This window comes from Pyricularia pennisetigena, chromosome 3, assembly GCF_004337985.1.
Source record: "Pyricularia pennisetigena strain Br36 chromosome 3, whole genome shotgun sequence".
Classification (NCBI taxonomy): Eukaryota; Fungi; Ascomycota; class Sordariomycetes; order Magnaporthales; family Pyriculariaceae; genus Pyricularia; species Pyricularia pennisetigena.
Window position 1 is genome coordinate 1,082,847 of NC_043742.1, and position 22,327 is coordinate 1,105,173.

General features: G+C 35.3%; 4 protein-coding genes across 4 annotated transcripts; 3 read left to right on the forward strand and 1 right to left on the reverse strand.

The window, feature by feature from the left end:
- Positions 1-370: 370 nt before the first annotated feature.
- PpBr36_02277 (uncharacterized protein) lies at positions 371-1,091 on the forward strand (the record flags this gene model as incomplete). Its single annotated transcript, XM_029889459.1, is given in 3 exon segments — positions 371-423; positions 526-711; positions 728-1,091. The coding sequence occupies 3 exon segments, from the start codon at positions 371-373 to the stop codon at positions 1,089-1,091; spliced, it is 603 nt and encodes a 200-aa protein (XP_029753744.1).
- A 4,093-nt stretch (positions 1,092-5,184) lies between these two features.
- PpBr36_02278 (uncharacterized protein) lies at positions 5,185-5,322 on the reverse strand (the record flags this gene model as incomplete). Its single annotated transcript, XM_029889460.1, has 1 exon — positions 5,185-5,322. One exon carries the CDS (start codon positions 5,320-5,322, stop codon positions 5,185-5,187), a length of 138 nt encoding a protein of 45 aa, XP_029753749.1.
- A 2,340-nt stretch (positions 5,323-7,662) lies between these two features.
- On the forward strand, positions 7,663-8,295 carry PpBr36_02279 (uncharacterized protein; the record flags this gene model as incomplete). The annotated part of the gene is made up of 2 exons (XM_029889461.1): positions 7,663-7,764; positions 7,990-8,295. 2 exons carry the CDS (start codon positions 7,663-7,665, stop codon positions 8,293-8,295), a joined length of 408 nt encoding a protein of 135 aa, XP_029753748.1.
- Positions 8,296-21,069: 12,774 nt separating this feature from the next.
- Positions 21,070-21,619, forward strand: PpBr36_02280 (uncharacterized protein; the record flags this gene model as incomplete). The annotated part of the gene is made up of 2 exons (XM_029889462.1): positions 21,070-21,106; positions 21,291-21,619. The coding sequence occupies 2 exons, from the start codon at positions 21,070-21,072 to the stop codon at positions 21,617-21,619; spliced, it is 366 nt and encodes a 121-aa protein (XP_029753023.1).
- Positions 21,620-22,327: the final 708 nt, after the last annotated feature.

Genomic DNA, 22,327 nt, shown 5'->3' on the forward strand with positions numbered 1-22,327 from the left:
TTAAAAAGGTATTCGGAGTGGCGGCCGTGTTTATAAACCATAAAAAAAAAGCCGATTATACCTGGGCGTTTTATACGTTCCAAGCTTATTTCCAGGCGCACGCATTCCCTTTACCAGGACTATTTATTACTAACTCCCAGCATTTTATGCGTTTAGCACGTTAATATAAACGTATTAATTAAATGCAAGCCATTTTTCCCACCGGTTAGAAAGATTTATAACCGAATCGAACGTTACCACCAATTAAAATGTTTTTTGCTTAACGTTAAAAAGTTGATGCATAATTTAACTGAAGCTATTTTTAACGCGCATTTGGCTAAATTTAAAAAACCGGAAAAATATCCAGGACAAACGGTGCATTACGTACTAAATGCATGGATCTTGCAGTACAAAAAACGGCTTATTAACGATTTGGTTAACGAAGTAAGTATTCGGTAATATATTACCCGCATCCGCCCGTATTAATGGATCCGTATTAGTGGTATTTATTTCCAATTATATCGCTTATTAACTACCTTATTTTAGGATCCGCACCATTTCCCACGTTAAATCTGCTTATATATCGATCAAACGCTACCTTTGTGGTTTACGGGGAAATTTAACCACGGCATTTAAGCGGTTAATATTTTATTGGCAAAACCAGTTTAACGATATTATTAACATTCGTATTATACACCAAAATAGCCGGGCCGTGGATACCAATTTTCCACTGTTTTTTGGTATTTAGGAATACATTATTCACCAGGCTTTACGGATTATGTATACGGAAATCCAGAATATACCTCCCAAACGAGAGGGCGGTTACTTGGATCCTCTTCCCGGGCTATGCGAATGCGTTAAACTATTTAAAAGGTTTGGCCTCCCATGCCGGCACCGGCTGTTTAAGCTATTTAAAGATTAATAACCGTTTACGGTATCGCATTTCGTTGCATATTGGTTTTAGGAACGCGGGCACCATTAATAAACACTCCCACCGGTACCACCGGCACTATTGGTACCACCGACACCAATGGTATTACCACCACCCCCAAACACTAATTTTGTTACCCCTAACATTAATATGGGCCCCAATTAAACAGGGGACCGGTTAATTAGTACGGGGGGCGTATTTAATCCATTTATAATCCGTGGCAAAATGAGACCTAGGGGCTTTTTAATTATCGAAATTACCAGTAGCAGTGGTAATGGTTATGGGTTTGCTAACGTGTAAAATATACGTAAAATTAGTGCATTCGAATATGCGGAGGTAAAAAAAACAATTAAAGCTATTTTTATCGTTTTACCCACCCGTAAACGAACCGTTACTGCTATTCCTTTATCGCCTATCACCCCGGCCCCGGCCCCAGGTCCACTATCCGTTGCAAAAAAAATGCGTTATATAGGGGCGCTTTCCCCCGTTTCCCAGTTTATTAATATTAATATTACCTTTTCTGCTTTTGCTGGTGGTAATCTTTACGAACTTGGCATTTTAGCACCACGGAAATTAGTTCGTTTAGCCATTTATTTGGAGGAATTCGCTACTCCGTTTACGATTTTGCTTAACCAGTTTGTCGAAAACGAACAACCTTTGGAGTTAAATCCGGATTACGAAAACGAATTTAACGAATTGGTGGTGCAAATGAAAAAAGAAAAACTGTTAATGCAACGGGAGGTACAGGATTGCATTATTATTGCGACGGATGTATACGATTGGGAATAGCTTTAAAGGTGTTGGCAATAAATAATATAATACGTTATTACCCTAACCGCCACCCCGGTCAGTTTTTATAGTTAAAGTTTGTAAATTATTAGCTATATTGTACCGCGTGTGAAACCCGTATTATAGGGATCCACCTGGGGGTGTTTTAATCGAAGTGTGGTAATAATATAACCCAGCCCTTTGGTAATTAGAGAAATTGTGGATAGGTAAAGGTAATTTATAAATCTGTAAAAACAATAAAAAAAACGATAAAAGTGCACTATTTTGGTATTTTCGAAACTATTTCCAAAAGTACGTAAAACTTGACCTTTAGGGGAAAAACCGTGTTTTTATCCTGATCCGAAATCACGTAAATTTACTTACATAATTTGGAATATATTTATCCGGGTATATGGCCGAATCCGGATTAACCAACAAAAATTATTAAATACGCAGACACACAAAAGCTCCCTTAACGATTTTAGTGCCTCGCCACGGTATTGGAGGGCCTTTTATATAGTTAAAAATTTTTAAACTGCTTTAATTGGTCGATTATTTCGGACAAGTGGTTAAAAGCAATTTTTCCAATTGGCCTCGTAAATGCAAATACGTCCTAGCATATATTTCACATCGAATCCATACAGTTTCAAAATCTATATTTCCAACCTTTATTATAATAGTGTATTTAAAACGCTCGTTTAACGCAAAATCACTTTTCCCAAAATTCTTAATAAGCCCAATTTCCTAATTTTATAAATAATTATATATTATAACCAATGGTACGCCTTAATATATTGCTTTTATCCTGCCAAAGGCCTTCCAATAATTAGTGCAAAATGGCGCGGTTCAACCATATGCTTTTAGTTTATAAATTCTCGACATACTCCATTTTCTCACCCCTTAATACCGGTAAACAGGAGTCATTATATCCATTTGGCCGATTTTTAAAAGGTACGCTATACTAAAATAAATATTCGGCAAATATTGAATGTTTCGTCTCTCGTTTCGGAAAACATTTTTATTTTTGCAAATACAATTATACCTGAAAACAGTTGAAATAGTTTCCGACCCAATAAACTAGCATAACGGGCCGTTATATTAATGGACCTTTTTTTTTAGTAAACCGGAGGCCAGCAAGGTTATAAATAACGGTAAATTCCCCTCCTGTACGCGGGATGGCGTTAAATAACCTTTCGATTATACAATTATTGGCCAAAGTAGGATTTATTTAATTTTAATAGCAAACCCTTTATGTTAACCACCAAATTTAGCAGGTTCCTTCCCAATATTCGCGCAATAACTAAATTTGGGTAATAAAAAGGAATTATTTGCGTTATTTAAAACTATTATTATAACTGCTGTTTATAATATCCTGCTGGCGGTTGGCGAGGACCCAACCCGCGAAAAGTTTTTAAATACGCCGAATAAACACGCCGATTTATTCCAGTTTTTTACCCAAAAATATTATTAAAACATTTAACAGGTTTCCAACGTCGCCATTTTCCATTTTAATTTACAGGAATTTGTTATCGTACGCGATATTAACATTTTTAGCATATACGAGCATTATATCCTACCTTTTTCTTTTAAAAGCAAATTTAACCCGCTTTTTTCCCAACGTACCACCCCGGAATTCACTTAACACTAATATATTGCGAAAAATGCATATCGGATATATCCCAAACGGCAGTATGTTTAGGTTGTTAAAACTAGCAAAAATCGCGGAAATTTATTCGCGTAAATTACAGATTTAAAAACGTTTAATAGGGGAAATTGCGAAAGCAATTAATAAAATTTTAAGTCCTCGGGGCGTTGTTATAGTTCTAAAATGCATTTATAAATGTATGGTGATAAGGGGGATCCAAAAAGCGGGAACTGTAATTATTACGTATAATATAATAGGAATTATAAAGGAAAGCCCGGATAAATAACAAAAGTTCTATATTTTCCTTGCACGTGGAAAATAAAATTTATTGGGAAAAGCCCGGAGGGAATAAATTATTTAAAAATATTATAGCTTTATTAAAAGCAGCGTGTATTTATCGTTAAACCATTAAAATAAAATTTCCTAAATAAAATTCAACTTTATTGTAAATATTCGGGTTTTTTTTTCGTTGGGTAACTACGGGAACGATATAGGCACTATAAAAGCCACCATTTTACGACCTAAAACACCCTGCTTAGGGGCACAAAAGGGGGTTTAACGAACAGGAAATTTATATAACCTGCAATACACCCCCTTGGGTTTTCTCGTCAATGTGAGGGTATATATGTATTTACCAGGTAAATAAATAACCAATAGCCGGCGCTATATATACCAAACGGCTCCTAACCTTAGTTTCCGACCTGCAAAAATCACCGCCGCCAGCTCGACAACTATACAATGGAAATGCATTTATATAAAAATTATGCATTCGTTTCCTACAAATACGGCGTCGTCGGCTAGGTAATTGTAGATTTGGCCGGCCAAAAAATGGTATCCATCTTTTTTGAAAAAAATAACGAATTGCAAAAGGCATTTCCGTTCGTATAATGTCGAATTTCCCTTTCCTTCGTTAATCCAGGGTAACTTTTTCGGGAAATATGCGGTGTTAATAACGCGGTTTAATTTCCATATATGGCCGTTCGTTTTAATACCGTTTTGCGTTATTTCGACATTAATTAACCGGCAATTTTTATTATACGTTAATGGCCAAATATTACTTTCTGGCGTTTTAAATCCTTAAAACATAAGTTTTTGGATAAATGCTAATATAGTAAAATTAGCTACCGATCGTAATTTGTCGCGGTTATTGTCGAGGATTTCGCCGTTAAGCAAATATATGGTTAATATTAAAAAATTAAAATTATAAAACTTTTAAATTAATGGCCCGTGGTCGAGTTTTAATTTGTAGCGACAGCAGTTGGTTATAATTGCGAGCCGATTTCACGGCTCCAAAAATCCGCGCGCTTCAATATTTGTAATTACCTTTGGGGTTATGGAGCCTCGAGCTTGGTAATAAAAGTTGGTATTTCCAAACAGTTTTAAGCACAAAACGGGCTCGCTCGCGTTATAATAACGACAAATCTACCACGCTGTCAAGCGTTAGGCACAACCGCGTCGCTTCCGTGCAATATTTAACGGACGAAAGACAAAGCTCTTTTGGGATGGTGCCGAAACTGGGGTATAACCTCTTTTATGGTTTTAATAATTTGTCGTAACGGATTAGCAGCCTTATCCGTACTCCAGCACGGTAGTTTTTTTGGAATGTCTAAACACGATTGTAATCTTTTTAAGCAACGATAACGCTTTAATCGCATCGCCGTAACCTTTACGATTATCGGTAACGAAATGCCCCTTAATAATCCTTATAAGGATTTGCAATTTTTTTTTTCGATTTGAGCGGCCTGCCAAACAGCGCTATTATGTATTTGCTTTATTAATAAACGAAATTTATGGCCTGTAAGGTTTTATGGTTTTAAATGTATTGGTAATGGCGTTTACAGCCATCGGATTTGCAAACGTTTTAATAAATATAATGGGCGTTAATCCAAAGTAATTTAACGTTAATGTGGCGCATATAGCCGAAAACGCGGTCGAAAATGCATCGCCGCACTTTCGAATACGCGATTCCTTTTTCGTCCCATTTTTCGACCCGGTACATGCCTGACTCCGGGTTTTTGTATTTCGAGGCAGTCTACGTGTATGATAACGCGATATAATTCCGGTTGCGGAATGCGTTAATAAACCGGCGGCGCAGTTTAAAGCTTTTTGGTTGAAGATTTTGGAGTTTAAAGATGAAGGATAAAAGCTTTTTATATTTTGTTTGGTGGTTTTTGCTCTTTATATTAATGAGCTGCGAAATAAGGGAGGCGTGGCGGTCCCAGCTAAGTTGTTAAAGGGATAGGTTTTTGTTTTTTACGGGCATTTCCGAAATATTAAATAAAACGAAAAAAAAATAATTTGATTTTGGTCTGTATTTAACAATTTATAAACGATATTTAATGTGTAATTCGAAGCGAAAAAAAAATTAATGCGAGCTCCGTTAGCAGGTTTTTAAAAATAGTTAAAATAAAATGTGCAAATAATTAGTAAATGGTTGAAAAATTGGACTGTAACGCGTTAATGGATATTTGGAGGGCGTTGGGTAATAGCGTAAAAGCGAATAAAATTATTTTAACGGATTTTTCCCCCTTAATCCGAATTTGTTCCAACTTTTGCGTTGCGTAATACGAATCCGTTTTTAATATTATCGGTAACCCCAAATATATTATTAAAATTATAATTAATACCGCTCCGCAATATAGCGTTTAAAACGACGGATGGCCCAAATAATGCGGTAAATATATAAAATACTGCTGGTGCTATTTATAAGGTAATTGGTCCATAATTTCGCGCGTTGGTCGTTGCGATTTTTAATTATAGTTGCAAATTTCCAATCGTGCCCGACGATATAAATTATTGGTAGGAAATCGAACCCGTCCGTGTTTAAAACGGGTTTTATATTTAATTTTTAAAATTTTAGTTTCCTTAGCAGGTTAAGCTGGACTTTTGCCAAATAATTAACCGCAGTTCGGCGGTATCGCTCGAATTTGCCGTTTTAAAACAATTATTCGCATTAATTACCGTTTTCCCGCAATATGGGATCTGCTGCTTTTTGGCGGAACCCTAAACCTAATTTTAATATGACGAGGTTTGGTGGGGGTTGGATTGTTCCAGTATAAGCACCTGTCCAAAAGTAACGCAACGATCCCAAAATTACACCAAAATTCGCGGGTTTTAACAACAGATAATTCAATCAATTTAAAATACTAGCATACCAAAAAGCTATCAGTATATAGTTTAAAATTCTCTTTTTTTTGCATATTAATATTATCAAATTTTATTGTTTATTAAAATTGTAAATACGAATATAAAGGAGCAAAAGTTGAAAAAATACCGTTACAGTGGGTTACAGGGGATGTATAGTGGATGCAGGTTTTGGAAATTTTGGCATTTTTATTTCAAAAACTCACCAATTATTCAGTATAGGAGCAATAGCAGTGGAATTTGAGTGGGTGTTTATTTTACTAAATACCTATTCGAATTTAAATTTACGAGTTTGCGCCTCGTATATTGGGAAAGTTATGGCTTTGTGAAAATACAGACTTTTGGTGAAATTTTGGGATTGTTGCGTTATTTTTTGGACAGGTGCTTTATATTTATACGCAATGGTTAAAAGCGGTTTAAAACAGCCTTGTCGTTTACGTTTCTCGGTTATGCAGGAGGCCTTTCATTTTATGGCTTGGAGTACCAGCGCAATCCGATTTGAGGGCCTGGGGCAGCTAACCGCGGGGTTTAACGTCGTATAGTAATAATGGGATTTTTTTGGGCGGGGCCGTGCGTTTGCAATAACCTAATTCGCCAGCATTATCGATTTAACCGCTAATAAAAACACCTTAACAGGAATTGCAATTACGTGTAAACCATAATAAAACCGACCGGCAGCTATTTCGACATTAAAAAATCCAGGACGTTTCCATATTATTAAGCAAATATAATACGCAAAACAAATTAATATCGCATTATGTACCAAAAACCCTCCAAATTCGAAAAAATCACTGTTTATCGCAGCAAATTTTGCAAAAACGTTTTTTTAAGGGATAATTATTACGAATTGCGCCAACGAAAACCTATCGCATCTTTTATCCATAAAAAAAAACCTTTCGGTATCGTTTTTTTCGATTAAACGTTTAATTACTATTTTGCGATTATTATTAAAAAATAAAATATTTAAATTTTCCTATTACGCCCAGGTTGCGTTCCCAAAATTTTTTTTACCCCAAAAACCCGCACGGCCAACACCTGTGGAGGGTAAAATAATGGGAATATAAACCGTTAATTTATTAATTTAATTTAATATAATATATAAATCCAAAGGTTTATAATTCTGCCATTGGTATGTTTTTTGCTATTCCCGAAATTTTAACGAAATTAATCGAATTTTATACCAGGTTTTATTTTTATGGAAATTATTCGGATTTCACAATATCCTGTAACGGAAGGGATTATCCGGTGTATAAAGCAATTGTATACCTTTAATCCGATTATTTTTCCAAAGTATGTCGTAAATTAAAGGTATTAATTTCAAAATTCCAAATCCGTTCAATTACTAACTGATCTTAGGAGGCAAAGGAAAGTAGGATTAACATTTAAGAAAATAACCCTCGAACCGTCCAATTGATAATTTACTTTTTTTACCATAAAAATTACGACGTTTCCCAAAGCACACAGATAAACAAAAACCGCGACGAAATCCCTAATCCACCGATCATTTTACAAAACTGTTCAGAATTTAATATCCATATTAAAGGTGCTTGCAGACAAATATTACCTTAACAAGCTCAAAGCTTTTGCGCATAAAAAATTCAGCGACGCAGTGGATAAGTACTATAATAGCGAAAATTTCCTTAAAACGGCCAAAGAAATTTACGAGATGGAATTGCTAGTAGGAGCCTTCGCTCGTAATTACAAGGAATTGTTGGGAATGGAAAATGTGCGAAGGTTTTTGGAGGTAATACCCAAATTGGGAACTAACGTACTTCTGCATTTATATATAATACCCCTTTTATTGCGCGATAGGCGTCGTAAGGGTTAATTATTATCCCTCGCTATTTAACCTATATTTATACCTATATTGATTATATAATCCGATGGAATATACCGGCGGTAGTTTATATTTATAAAATATAATAGGTTTACCGGTTTTTAAAAAGTAATGGAGCGCCAATTACATTTTTTACGGCCTCCTTTTAAATTTTTAACGAAAAATTTTCCATACAAAATCGGTAATTGTTTAAATAAAATTTTATATTGGAGCGGGGTTTATTTAATTTGCGACGAATATACACCTTAATGGCTAATTTTCCAATAATCCGCCGGTAATATGCAGCCAATATAACCCGGAAAAAATTGAAAAAATCCGATTGGCGGAATACCCCTTTAATAGCTCCACCCTGAAATAATTCGTTTTTTACACCAAAAATAATTTTTTTTACCCACAAAATCGTCCAAATAAAAAAAATTACCCTAATTTTCGTAAATATTTCCAATTTACTGCAATCCCGACGCGATAAATTAAATTTAAATTACCACGGTACCGCAATTAATTATTTCGGTAATAAACCCTATTTAACGTAATTCTTTTCCATACGTAAAGGTATATGGTTGTAAAACCCAGCGGGTGGTAATAAATCGGACGATACCGTCCGGACCCGTATTTTGCTGGGTAATAAATAATGTACCCGGTAATAAATGGTTTCCTGCATTATAATGGACGCGGTTTTAAATGGGGTAGGGGTAGATAACGCAAAATGGTTTGGGTATTTTATGGGCTATATTAATATATTAAAATTATTTAAAAAATTGTATAAATAAATTTAATAAAATTAATTACCCCCAATATTTTCCACAATTACGGGTTTTGTCCTATATAGTTTTGGCAAATATTTCGATTAATTTTATTAACAATTGGTGGTAAATTTTTTGCATTTCGAATATTAGTTTATAATTGGATCGCCCGAAGTTAAAATTGTTAAATTAGATAATAAAAGGGTAATAGGCCTCCCGTATCGCATTTGGTCGGGTATGGACCACCAATTGCAAACTTTTAAAATATTTGGTAGTAAAATTCGTTTTTTTGCCTAATATGCTGCTAATTATACAATAGGTTTTTAATTAACGGAACGGTTCCATTTTCAATTTAAAGTTTTTATAAAACAGTTTATATCGATTAACGAATTTATAGTAAAAATTGCGACGCTTATATTAAACTTTATTATCCATACCGAAATTTAGGTGCATTTTGTTTTAATTAAAAGCAGTATTAAAAGTTTTCGAAAATGTTGGAATGGTTACAAATATATTGGTAATAGTAAACCAATTTACCGTTTGTGTTTATATTATTTTTTAAATTATTGGAACGACGTCCAAACCCGTAATTTTTATGGCAATTTATATCCCAATTGGCGCTTTCCGGATTTATACCGGGAAAGCGGTATATAATAGTTTAAAAATCCCGTGTGGTACGGATGATAAAGCGTGTGCGGAACGATGCCAAACGCAAATTAAAAAAGGAATTCCCTTAAAAAAAGAAATATAGTTTTAATAAAAGTTTTTGCACACCGAGGCTGTATAATCCAAGGATTAACGGGAAATGCTGCTTTTTAAAAAACTTGCAATCGAACCTATTTCGAATGGTAAAATAATAACCGCCTACCAAAATTTACCGGAGATTTGTGTAAGATGTGTTTGCATTTTTACACCTAATTATTTAATTTTTGTTACTCCTATCGAAATTTTATATATATAATGTTAGGAAAGTTCTGTTTTTTGTTTAATGCATACCCAAAGGAAAAAATGACAAATAAACATTAATTAATTAATATAATGGGATTTTTATGCAAAAACCATAAAAGCTTCACCCTAACCGTATTTACTATTTAAATTTTACAAAATATTATTAAAGTCCTTATAGGGTTGCTCCTTATTATTAATTAACTTTATTTTCGTAAATGTGGAGGCAAACCCCGTTACCCATATTAATACCCAGCAAAAACCACGTTAGGGTAAGGTTAACCAGCAATCCAAAACAGTACCGAAAGGTAAACAATTGCATTTTGTCGATCGTTTACAGCCTAAATAACGCGTTATTAGTAAAATGAAAATTATTTTTCTTTAATTAAATATGCTACCATTATGCAGGAGGTCCTCCATATGCAAAGGCTAAGGAAAATATTTTATTGCGCGCTATTAACCAAAATACCTGTTTTTTAAATATTTTAAAAAAACGATTGTTAACCTCGGTTATAATTTAAATATTTTTTATAACCGTTTGGATCGAATTAAAAGAAAAACGAGCTTTACTAATGTATTTATTTACCGAATGTAACGTTATATAACCATGGAAAAATATTTTGAAATTCCAGCATGATTTTGGACGACGAAACCCTGTAAAACGAGCAGGGAATATTATTAAACTAATATTTTTTTCGGAATTTGAAAATTTGCAAAAGTGAGATTTTGAAAGGATTATATATTAACCGTTACGAAAACCTGGACGATTTTCCCTATTGCATTATATAACCGATTTTTAAGGTCAGCCGTTTTCGATTGTCGAAACTGCTATTTAATACGTTGCGTGGATTTCCTATAATCCGTTAATTATTGTGAAAGCACGCCCAGTTCCACCAGTAGGACATTGGCCCTAATAAACATATTTAAGGAATAGGAGAGTTGGTATCGAAATAGGTGTTCTTTTGAATTTTTACAAATTTTAGCATTATTAACCCAAAATTATTAATTGATTTTTATAAGGTTCGTGAAAAAGAAGTTTTTACCGATTTTGTGCTAATTTGTGGTACTGAAAAATTCCCAATGCATAAAATTATTGTGTGCAACCAATCGAAAATTTTTTACGCGGTATGCAAAAGTCCATTTAAAATAAGCAGTTAAGTGAAAAGCTGGTCGAATTAACCTCACATTTATATCGTCGGTACTGTTACACTTTTTAAGCATAATTATAGTGGAAAATAAAATGTTTTTATGAGGAATACGTCCGAATTTGTACAAAATATCCATATTAACGGTTTAGGCCGCATGCTGATTTATCCCTACGTATTAAAAAGTGCAAATTTATTAGTTTAATTTTAATAACATAAACCCCACAAATCCTTTTACCAAACTATTATAATCCTCCACGAGCTGCTGGAGCTCCTTAATCTTCCACAAGGTTTCCACGTTATAGGAAATATATTGGATTACCAGCTATTTCAACTTTTCGGGGATTAAATCTGTATAGCAAAATTGTACTAGTGCCACAATTTCGTTGAAATTTTTTCCAGGTATTTTGGATTTAACCAAAGCTTGGTGGAGCTTTTGCAGTAATATATCCATTAATCGATTAATCCTATAACGATTTACCAGGATATATATTCGGCCGTGGTGAATAAGGGTATCGGCGACCGACCAGTTTTCCGTATTAAATATTGCTTCCTTGGTAAAGACGGAAAGGTTTATGCGTTATAACTGTTTAAAATTATTTTACAATATTTCTTTGTTTGTTTTTTTTTATGCCTGTGTAAGGTGTTTCCTTTTTAACAACTGTATTTTTATACTATTAATTTGATTTTTTTTTTTTGCAGCATTTGCATTTTTTGCAACATTTTTGGGCATATCTTCATCTACCGCAAAATTACAGTATTATTCCGAAATAGGGTAGTAATTTACTAATTATGGTGTATTATACAATTATATTTGTATGCAAGAAGACCGTATGCATGCAACTGTAAGAGTAATAAAGCAAAAAGCGGGCAGGATATTTGCAATTCAATAAAACTTGAACTATATATGTTTGGTTTTGAAATGACTTGCTGAAGTCCTTTAATAACAGGGGGTGTTTTTAAATTACGCATACAGGATTGGGGCTTTAAATCAGCTTTACCAAGTGCAACACTACCTTGAATATATGTTATTAATCCAATAGAATTACCGCCAAAATAATAGCTTTCGAAAACACAGTCCACGATTAATATTAACATTTTATTTTCACGCTAAATCAGCTGTTATTGTATGCTTTGGTATTTAAGGTATTTAATACGATAATGGGCTAATGTCGGTTATAAAAAATAAAAATTATACCGCAGTGGGACAAATTCCAATATGCATTTACCAACATTTCAGTTTCGCATATGCATGCCGTGAAATTTGATTTTTAGGCGTCTTCCAGGAATTTGTTGGCGGTTTCGTCATTAAGTCGATCACCAATACGTGTCAACCTTTCATTGGTTTAGCCGCAAATATTACCACAAAATCTCAAATTTTTAAGCCATTAATTTAAACCCAAATTGGACAAAGGCCGGATTTGGTATATGGGCATTACAGGATTATTATATATTGGTTTGGTAATATCAAATTTCTCATTAAATATAAATTAAATAGTTATATCTCCCAATTGGAGGGAAAAATGCCATTATCCTTGCATAAGAGATATTTTCGTCGGAATTGTCGAAACCACGTTACACTCGTTATAAACTGCTACCTTATAATTCGGTAATACGTAAGGATGGTTGCAACGATTTGTCGGGGTTTTCTAACCCACCCAATTAAATATTGCAAAAAAGTAAGAAAAAGTGATTGGCTGCAGTTGTTTGTTTGGTATTGCACAGTAAATTAGCACAAATCAATTTTGCCAGTAGTTATACATACCCCAAGGTATCCGTGGCGGAGGGATGGGATTGGGGTTTGAACGCTGTCGTCCCATTTCCAGCCTTTGGGCCGCAATTTAACGTGGTACAAGGTACATGGGCGCAGCAACGCAGGTCCGAGCGGACCGCTAATATATATATAAAACCGATTGATAAATTTTACCTGTATAATGCAGTTTGCGAGCGTGGATCCTTTCATTTATAAATTACAAACCTGACAGTATATTTTGTATTTTAAGCCGTTATTTAACGGAAAATATGAAAAAAAAGAATAAGGTATCTAACGCCGGAATCGGTTTTGATAATAACATACGGCCTAAATCTTCGTGAATGCTGAACTGCTTTTAAAATTGTTTTTGCGTTAATTGGAATTATTAAAAACAACCTTTACGCAGCCTCAGTTATCGAATTCAAACTTGGGGACGGAATAATATTAAAAATTCCGAGCTTTTTATTTCGCAAATGCCCAAAATTGCACATAAAGATATAGACGTGGGTTTAAATAATATTATTGCTCGAAATAATTTAAGATATCGGCCACGTTGTTGTCCATTATTTTTTCACCAATACCTACTAATATTTCCTGCCCAAGGGGATAGTTTATAAAAAGATGTATTTAAAATATATAATAGCTATCCGAGTTTACGGGTGGATTCGAAATTACGAGTTATCTAACCTGGGAGAGTTTGCAAAATCAGAAATAATTAGGCTTGGAAGTGGGCTTCCGTTCCCGATAATCCTAGGTTTACTACGGAACGCATACCCAACCTTACGGTCGGACGATGTATGGTTTAGGAATTACTTAAAAAACGGTTTCAAATTGCTTATTTAGGATCCATTTTTGCTAGCAAAATGCGCTATGTTAAAAACTAATACCGAAAAATTGTCAATTAGCGATTTGAGCTTTAAAATCCTGACAAAGCTTGTTGGGGATTCCGAGGCGCTCCCGCAGGGTAACGCGAATCCCCCGATTCAATATGTTAAAAAGCTTAATTCTGGTTCTTTACCAAAAACTGTATTACCATTTAAAGCAACGCCAAAATTTACCAATTTATATCTAAAAATGAGCCCGCAGCATCCATCCGTAATAAATTAACCAGATTTATTGGAAAAAATATTAACGGAACCAATTATTAGCGAGCCGATTCCAAAATCCGGTACGATAAAGCCTGGATTTTGTATGGAGGAAAGCTTATAAAACAGTTATATTTCCAAAAAAAAGATAAGAAGAAAAAGAAAAAGGGGAGAGTTGCCGACATTAAACCAGATTTAACTTAAATACAATTGGAGGAAATTATATTAGTGATTTTTTAAAAGGTAACTGCCGCTAAAGCTAAAAAAGAAATCGTTTACGAATTCCAGGGCATGCATTTGTTAGGGGACGGTTAAAAGGATTATTCCAACTGCCAATTTCGCATAAACCAATTTTTAAACCAATTTTACGCTATTTTTAATACGAGGGCTTTTTTTCCGTAATGGGAAAAACAATAATATTATACTTTATTATAACACTATACCGCCCATTTATTCCTTAAGGTCTGGGAAACGTGTGGATAATAATGTTAATTTATTAACGATTGGATAAAAACTATTTTCGGGAATGTATTAGCTATTTGCAGGCAGAGATATTTGGAAAAAGATATTTGGAAGGCCGTTCAGGTAAAGTAACCGGTTTAATATAAATATTATTAAATTTCGTTTGGTTTGGAATACCCGATTACGTTAATTAAATCGGCGTCGACATATTGCAGCGACGGGATTCCATAATTATAAACCGAATTAAAAAAGCCCTTCGTTTGTCGTTAAAAAAATAAAAGCCAAAAAACCTTTACCATCGTTACCCAATTCCTGCAAATCCGCGGATTTAATTTATACCGCCCTGCAATTTTATCGACCTTACCAATTTTTTTAAGGTTAACAACCTTTTTAACGTCTTTTAATTTTCGTCCCCTCGTACCGTACGCAAATGCCACGATCCGATAAAAAATCCACCGCAGGTTAAATTTGGCCATTATATATAGCAATATATTTGCGGGTACCGCAATAAATATATAATTTTGAAAAAGGTGTCCGTTAAACCGCGTTTTACTAATCGTAAACACGATATCGGCCGTCTCGTTTAATCGTAAAATCGATGTAACAGCGGCACGGCGTTCGGCCAATTCCTTACGTAGCCGGGCACGATGCCACGATACCGAAGCCTGGCGGGGTAGGGATATAAATGTGTGCTAACGGTGGAGGGCGGCGTTTCGGAAGCGAATTTTAATTATTTATTTTATTTTATAATAATATTGGGGAATGGGACAATTTTTTATGAATTTATATCAATTATGCGGTCGGTTATAAAGAAAATAATATATAAGGATTTAAATAGCGTTACAAACCGAGTTTTACCACAATTGTTTTTTTTATTACGTTTGAGCGGCGGAGCTTTCGTTCCGTGTATTCAGGCTTCCTACCCTATTTATTGGGTGGTTGACCCGGATTACGAAAAAGAAAGTTAAATTTTCGCTGCCCATTCGATTAACCAATTGAGGGAGTTTTTACCCGATTTAAACGGTGCTATAATTAATTATTTCGGTAATAACCCCTATTTAAGGTGATTTTTTCCATATGCAAAGGTGTGTGGTTGTTAGGCCCAGCGGGTGGTAAAAAGTTGGACAATACCGTCCGGAATCGAGTCTTAAATTTGGGGCTAGCACGCAGTTGCTATATTTAATACTTTTAAGCCTTGTGTGATATAATACGTGGTAATAAAATTGATTATCCTTCGTTTCAATTATGCAGGCGGTTCCATTCGACGTGGGGTAGAACGGAATTTTGGGCGGTTGAAAAACCGCGTTATTAATTACCCATAATTTAATTTACTGCTCCTTTCGGAAAATGTGCGTCTGGTTATTTAAAGGTGGCCTGGTCGATTGTATAACCTGTTACAAAATATTAAAGGTGACATTCCGAAATCCATATTTAAACGATCCTTTTAATTAATTCCGGTAACGTATACGCCGAATGGTGAGCAGTATATGCAGTTTATTAGACGAACAAAATTGTTTAATATGCAGGAAGCCCTCCATTTTGTAGCGTGGAGCAAAAATGTAATCCGATTCGCGGACTGGGGCGGTAAATGGCGGGGTCGATAATGCATAATAATAATTAATTTTTCTGGGTTCGGGCAAAGATTTGGGTTTAAATTTAAATTATCCCGTTGCTTTTGCCCCGAATTAGGGGCGCAGAATAGTGGGAAATAGCGTTGCGAATCTAATCGTATGGCTTTTCTCTTTTTGGCCGCTAACCGAACCATTTTGAGCCATTTATACCTATCCCAGTTAGAACAGTGTCCATTATAATGCAGGAGGCCCTCCATTACCGGGTATATTATTTGTGCGGAATCCGACGTTACATGGAGCTGGAGCGTCCAACGCCGTTTACATTTTATATTTCGCATTTTACCATAATTTAAAACGATTTTAAATAAGCAAATAGTTTAAATAAATAACACCGAAATTAATCCTCCTTTTTTCCTGGTCCGTTAATATAACTATTAAATGTAATTAGTGTAATCGGAGCTTCCGCATTGACGACGTTTTGCAGTAACATATTCGAAATTCGCATACACCTATTCAGTTGCCTAACTGCCAGATTTGTAGCCGGATTTTTAACGATAAAGGCGTTTTTAAACAATATTTAAAACAATTAAAAGTTTATAAACCCCAGTCCCAAAATGTACGTATTGGAATACCCACCGAAAGCAAAAACGCGTCCGCGGACAGTGAAACGGGAGCGGCAGATTAAATAAAGCTTTTTTAACCCAGCCCGGCGGTTAACGAAATAGCGGAAATTAAAGTCGTACCTTTGTTTACCGAGCATGTGCGCAAACGGGCGGCCGATCTAGCTGGGCCAGCGTTAATTCTATTTACGCAATATGGCCTGTTCGGAGGTATTATTTCTAATTATTGGGGGCCCGAAACGCCTGCTAACCCACGCATTTTTTATAATATTGCGGCACTATTGAGCGTTTTTATATATGGTAGTTAAGGGTCCGGGAAAAGCCATACATTTTTTTATTTGCTCGAAAATTGCCTGATATAATCGTGTGCGAATGTTTTACCGCGGCCGTTTACCGGAATCCTTTTCCATTATAATATTTTTATATCGGATAATGGAGGCGAGCCTTGTGAGGCCGCGTATTTGATATCCAACCGGTAAGTTAAAATTAGGATTTTATATGCGTTTACGAATATTAAAACGATCCAGGTGGGCTAATATATAATATAAATTTTGGACAGGCAAACCGCCAAAGCTGATTAGCGATTTAATAGAGGGTGTATTCGAAAATCTCAAACGTGGTAATTAAACCCTTTCGATTTAACGAAAATGATTTTAATATAACCCGTATAATATTATTAATGGCGGTAAATAATTCGAAGGGAATTCCATTATATTTATATATTGTCTTTCGCATTTTCCGGAATTTGAGAATCGAGCAGCAGGAGTAGTCCGATACCGCAGATGGATGTATTCCCCCTTTCCAATATGCAAAATTCAAAATACGTTTCGAAAAGGAATATATAACCGAGACCCAGTTCGCGCCGCTAAAGCAACGATTCGACATTTTCGAAAGTTTTATGGTTAGTAAACAGGTTTATGCGTTTAATTCGGTTACGAAAAATAATGGTACTCCTACCAAAAAAATAAAGGCTCGCGAAAACGAGCAAGGAACGGATTGGATACCAAAGGTACGTTTATTAAATTTTCTTTATCCATCGGCATATAGCCGAAACGTTTATTGACAATTTCGAGAAAAAAAAAGGCTGGCAAATTAACGATCGTCGATTTATTATGCCCCTGCGTGCAAGCGCAAACCGCCTGTTCATTTTTTAATATTTGTTTTAACCTTTTCCTAAAGCAGGAAAGTAAAATCGGTCGTATTATGGCCCTGGATAAGGCCCACAAATTTATAGGCAGCGGTACCGAGGGTACCGAATCGCCAGATTTACGCAATTTTACCGAAAACCTGTTGCAAACCGTCCGTTTCCAGCGCCACCAGGTTTGCAGGGTGTTTATTTCGACGTAAAAACCTAATATTTCGCCTAAATTGCTGGACCTGTGTTTTGTAATAATAGTGCACCGTTTTACGTCTCCCGCGTGGTTGCAGGTGTTTAAACAGCATTTAACGGGTATTAGCTCGTTATTACTGATTTATGAAAAGACGTTTTCCGGCGGCGGTAACGGGGAGGACGATGGTTCGGTTTATATCGACCCATTTACCAAAATTTTTTCGTATATAGTTAAATTGCGTATTAGTAAAGCGCTAGTATTTGCCCCTAATATTGCGATTGGATTCGAATCCCAGGGGGGCGGGAGAAAGGGTTTGGTTTTTCGCAAATTGGGCAATGGGGTTCTTAAGATGAAGATTCGAAATCGCCTTACTATCGATGGTGGCCAAAGCATTATAGCACACTAATATTCCGATTAAAATATCGGTACCTTTTTCTAAAGTGGCGTACAATAAATTAAAGCACCCGAACGTTTTAATAAAGGGTTAGATAATTACGAAAAATTTATAATCGAATTTAAAATGAATGATTAATAGGTTAAAAACTACCAAATAATATAGGATTATTTTCCCTACTGGTAACAAAAATCATTTTGGGTTTATATATTAGCCAGGCGATTTAGCCTGTCCTAAATTTTTGGGTTTAGCTTAAACTTTCCAGATATTTTACTTTGTTTGGAAAGTTTCCTTGCCCTCGTTCGTGTGAGCTCAATTCCGCAATTTGGGCAGGCTACCTTTACGGTTCGACCTAACTTTTTTCGCTGGTACTTTAAAAGGTTGCTAAATATTGAAAATTTGCGACCGTTGCATTTATGCTCCCAATATTGCAATTTGGACCGGTTTACCATTCGGACGTTACGAACCGGTTACTTAGGTTAGTTAACCTGGACGTAATATTTAACCAATAAAAAAGCTATTCAGTTATTAGTTTCAGGGCTTATCCCTAAAGCCCAAAGCTCCACAATTTATCCATTTCGTTCCACTTCGTGGCTTAATTGCGGTTTTGCAGTGTACCTATGGGTTTATCCAAAAAACGCTCTGGTTCAGGTCTAAGGACAACTTGTCGAATTTCGCCGTTTATGGCGGTATTGTCCTGCATTCGGCGATTAACATTCCGTTATAAAAAAATAAATAAAAATCGTAAAAATAAGCGGTTTGTACGTTGGATATAGCATTTAATAGGATTACTAGCAACGATTTAATTTTTATTTGCTTTTATTATAACGGCCGAAATCAATACCACCTGCCCTTAATTCGCTTATGGCGGTACTATTTTTTCGATTTTTTTTTTAATTTTGGTTTTCTTTTTATATTATTTTTATTTTCCGAACAAATTTCGAGTTTTCGCATGTGGGAGGTGGTACACGTAAATATAATAGTATACCCAATTTTTGTATATCTACCGGATTATATAAGCAGTAAGAACAGATCCTCATTTAGAAACAGAAGTTTGAGGCCCTTTACACAGCGTAATCGCGTATAGTCACAAAATGGCTTACCAAACTGCCTTAATAAATCCTCAAACATAGGAGTGTTTTAAGGCCATATATAGGACACTTTCCCCCTATACTAAAATACTTGTTTTAAGCCGCCCATATTCTGTAAGTTTTCCAAACGTGACGTTTCTTTTCTTTTTCATTTTTTGTCTTTTCCCATGGGCAATCCCTTTTAGGACATTTTCGATATTAGCGCATATACGTCCTATATAACAGGTACAGGAAGGTAATAATAGTTATTATAAATAAAAAAGTTAAAAAAATTAATTTAAATTGAATTTACTTTAGTTTAGTTAAAGTTGAGGCGTTGTATCGGCAATCCTTCCAGTTGCAACGAAGCCGAGTTTTTTGTTTTATTAACTGTTTTTCAGGGGCATTTTTATTAGGAGCAATATATTAGAAAAATTGTAGAAAAGGTAAAAAAAGACAGTTGTTTAGCTTTATTAGGCTGTTATCGATACCTTTTAATAAATTAAGATTTGTTATTTTCCGGTACCGTTTGCACCGATTGTTTATTAGAGGCTATGAAATCCTGATGAAATCGTTGCAATTTACCAGCGGTTTAAGCCTTTTGGAATGGTGTGGAGGAATTCTTTTGGTTAAGTACTGCTGGGTTAACCCCCCAAATGTTGTCGGTAAATAACGGTACTGGAATCGGTTTTTTAAAGGATTTTATGCTGGGTAAAAGCCGATCTTTTTTTTTCCGAGCATGGTTTTGAAACAGCCCTTCGTTCTAATTTTCATTTTTCCAGAGGGGAGGGTTTTCGGCTCCTATGCGGAATTTTGTCCCAAATTTAAAGGCTATGGTATAAAAAGTGGTTCAATATTTCGAAGCAATGCGGGGTGGGGGAAAACTCCGCAGCTATAACCCGGCGCCTAGGTGTTAAAATAGCAGAGCATATGTTAGTTTTAAATTAGGGTTAGATAAAATTTGTCGATTTTTCAACATGGTGGAGGTTTTCCCTAATTATAGTTGCGGAACGATTAACCGCCAAATTTTTGGGGCCAGGTACATGATATATGTAAGTGTTTAAGGGGCATATAAAGGTTATATATATAATGTATACATCTTTGCTTGTCCAATGGGATTATTGGATTAGTTATTGCTATTTTTAAAATACGCTTTGTTTTTCGTGTATTGGTTAATTGTATGTGCAAGCACTGACTGTGGCGTATAGGTAAATTGGACACCCAAAACCTCCACCGTCGTCCAATTAAAGGTGTCCGGCCTCCTGCATGTCGACGGACAACGCTTTTGCACTTTTGAAACCTTTAAGGTTTTGTTTCCCCCAATTTGCATTTAATATAATCCTGAAATCGTTTTAAGGCTGTCAAAATAGGTTTTATGCAGTTAAACCAATTACTAAAAGCACAAGATTTATAGATAATAAAGCGGCGAAACCTTTACAAAAGCCACCGACACCATAAAATATGTCGGGAGCGCATTAACTTATTGGCGCTCCCCACAAACGTTTTGTTATTGTTATATGCCTGCTATATTTAATCGATTATATACGAGGCCAGCCAATAGTATATAGTTTGGATTTGCATCCGTATAATAGCAATTGGAAATTTGAAAAGCTTCGGAAAAAATTCTTAAATTTATTTGCCCTAATATGCTTTATTTCAAAAATAGGTGGAAATACAGTTTTAGCAATTTGTTTGGAACAAGGCCATCCGGGTGGGAACGTTTTGCGTTTCGCGCGGAATTTTGGCGTCCTTCCCGACCTTGTCGACCAGTTTCAGCAAATCTTCCATAATCTGACCGCTATCGCTTCAAAAAGTAAACAATTATAAATATCTTATAGTTTATAAACCGCTGACATTAATATATCGGTAAAAAAGTTAATAAAGGACGGGGAATTTGAGATTTTGTTTAAAATTATTAAGTTAATTGGTGATAAAATTTGGTTTTTTTTGGAGCAGTTTCGTAATCCAAAAATCCACGCTACTGTCCGAAGAAAAATCTCTGCTTTAAAGATGGACGAAGCGTACCTGGATAACGGCGAGAAAACAGATTTTCAGCAGTGGATTGCCATCCTTCTTTTTATAATATTAGTTAAAGGAGCAAATAAAACCCAAAATACTTTGTTTTACCTTTTCGATCAAATCGATTCAGTGTTTTCGGGGCGCACGAGACCTGTTTTTGTATGCAGAGCGAATTAAACGAAACGCAAAACGCATTTAAACCATTTTTAATAGGATTATTTTTAATGATATTTGACGGGGATCGGTCTGTTATTTAGGGAATAATGTAAATGGGAAGCGATGGAAGGAAACTATTGTACGTCGTATATCGCCACGCAATATTATTTTAATGGTATTACGCCTACGAAAATATTATGGTAGGCCATATTACGTTGCATCGACGGCACGCTTTTTAAATAATTGGGGGTAATTATATTAGTTTTCACTGGACGCTACGAAACTTGTTTTTTCGGTTACCGACCGCAAAATGGGCAAAATCACGAAACAATTTCCAAAATTAAAAATAGGCTGGTTTTTCGTCGCAAAACAGTTTCGCGAATGGAGCAAGTTTTTAAATAACGGGAAAAGGATTGTAATTATAATTATATTGTATTACGTGCGTATAAACACTGGCAAATTTGTTATAAGGGAGCGACAGCCATTTAGGAAGCAGATTTAGAAGCCGGAATTGTCGGTTTAGAACGAGGCGCATATATTAAATAGGTATATGCGTTTATGCGGTGCACCGGGCCGCTTTGGATAAAAGGGTATTATTACTGGTAATCCGAAAGTAAATATTACCGTTTTTTACCGCATTATGTGAAAATGTTAACGGATTATTTGCAAACCGGAAGGCCATTAAATGGATATAATAATATGCCAGACGAGTTCCAACGCCTCGTGCTG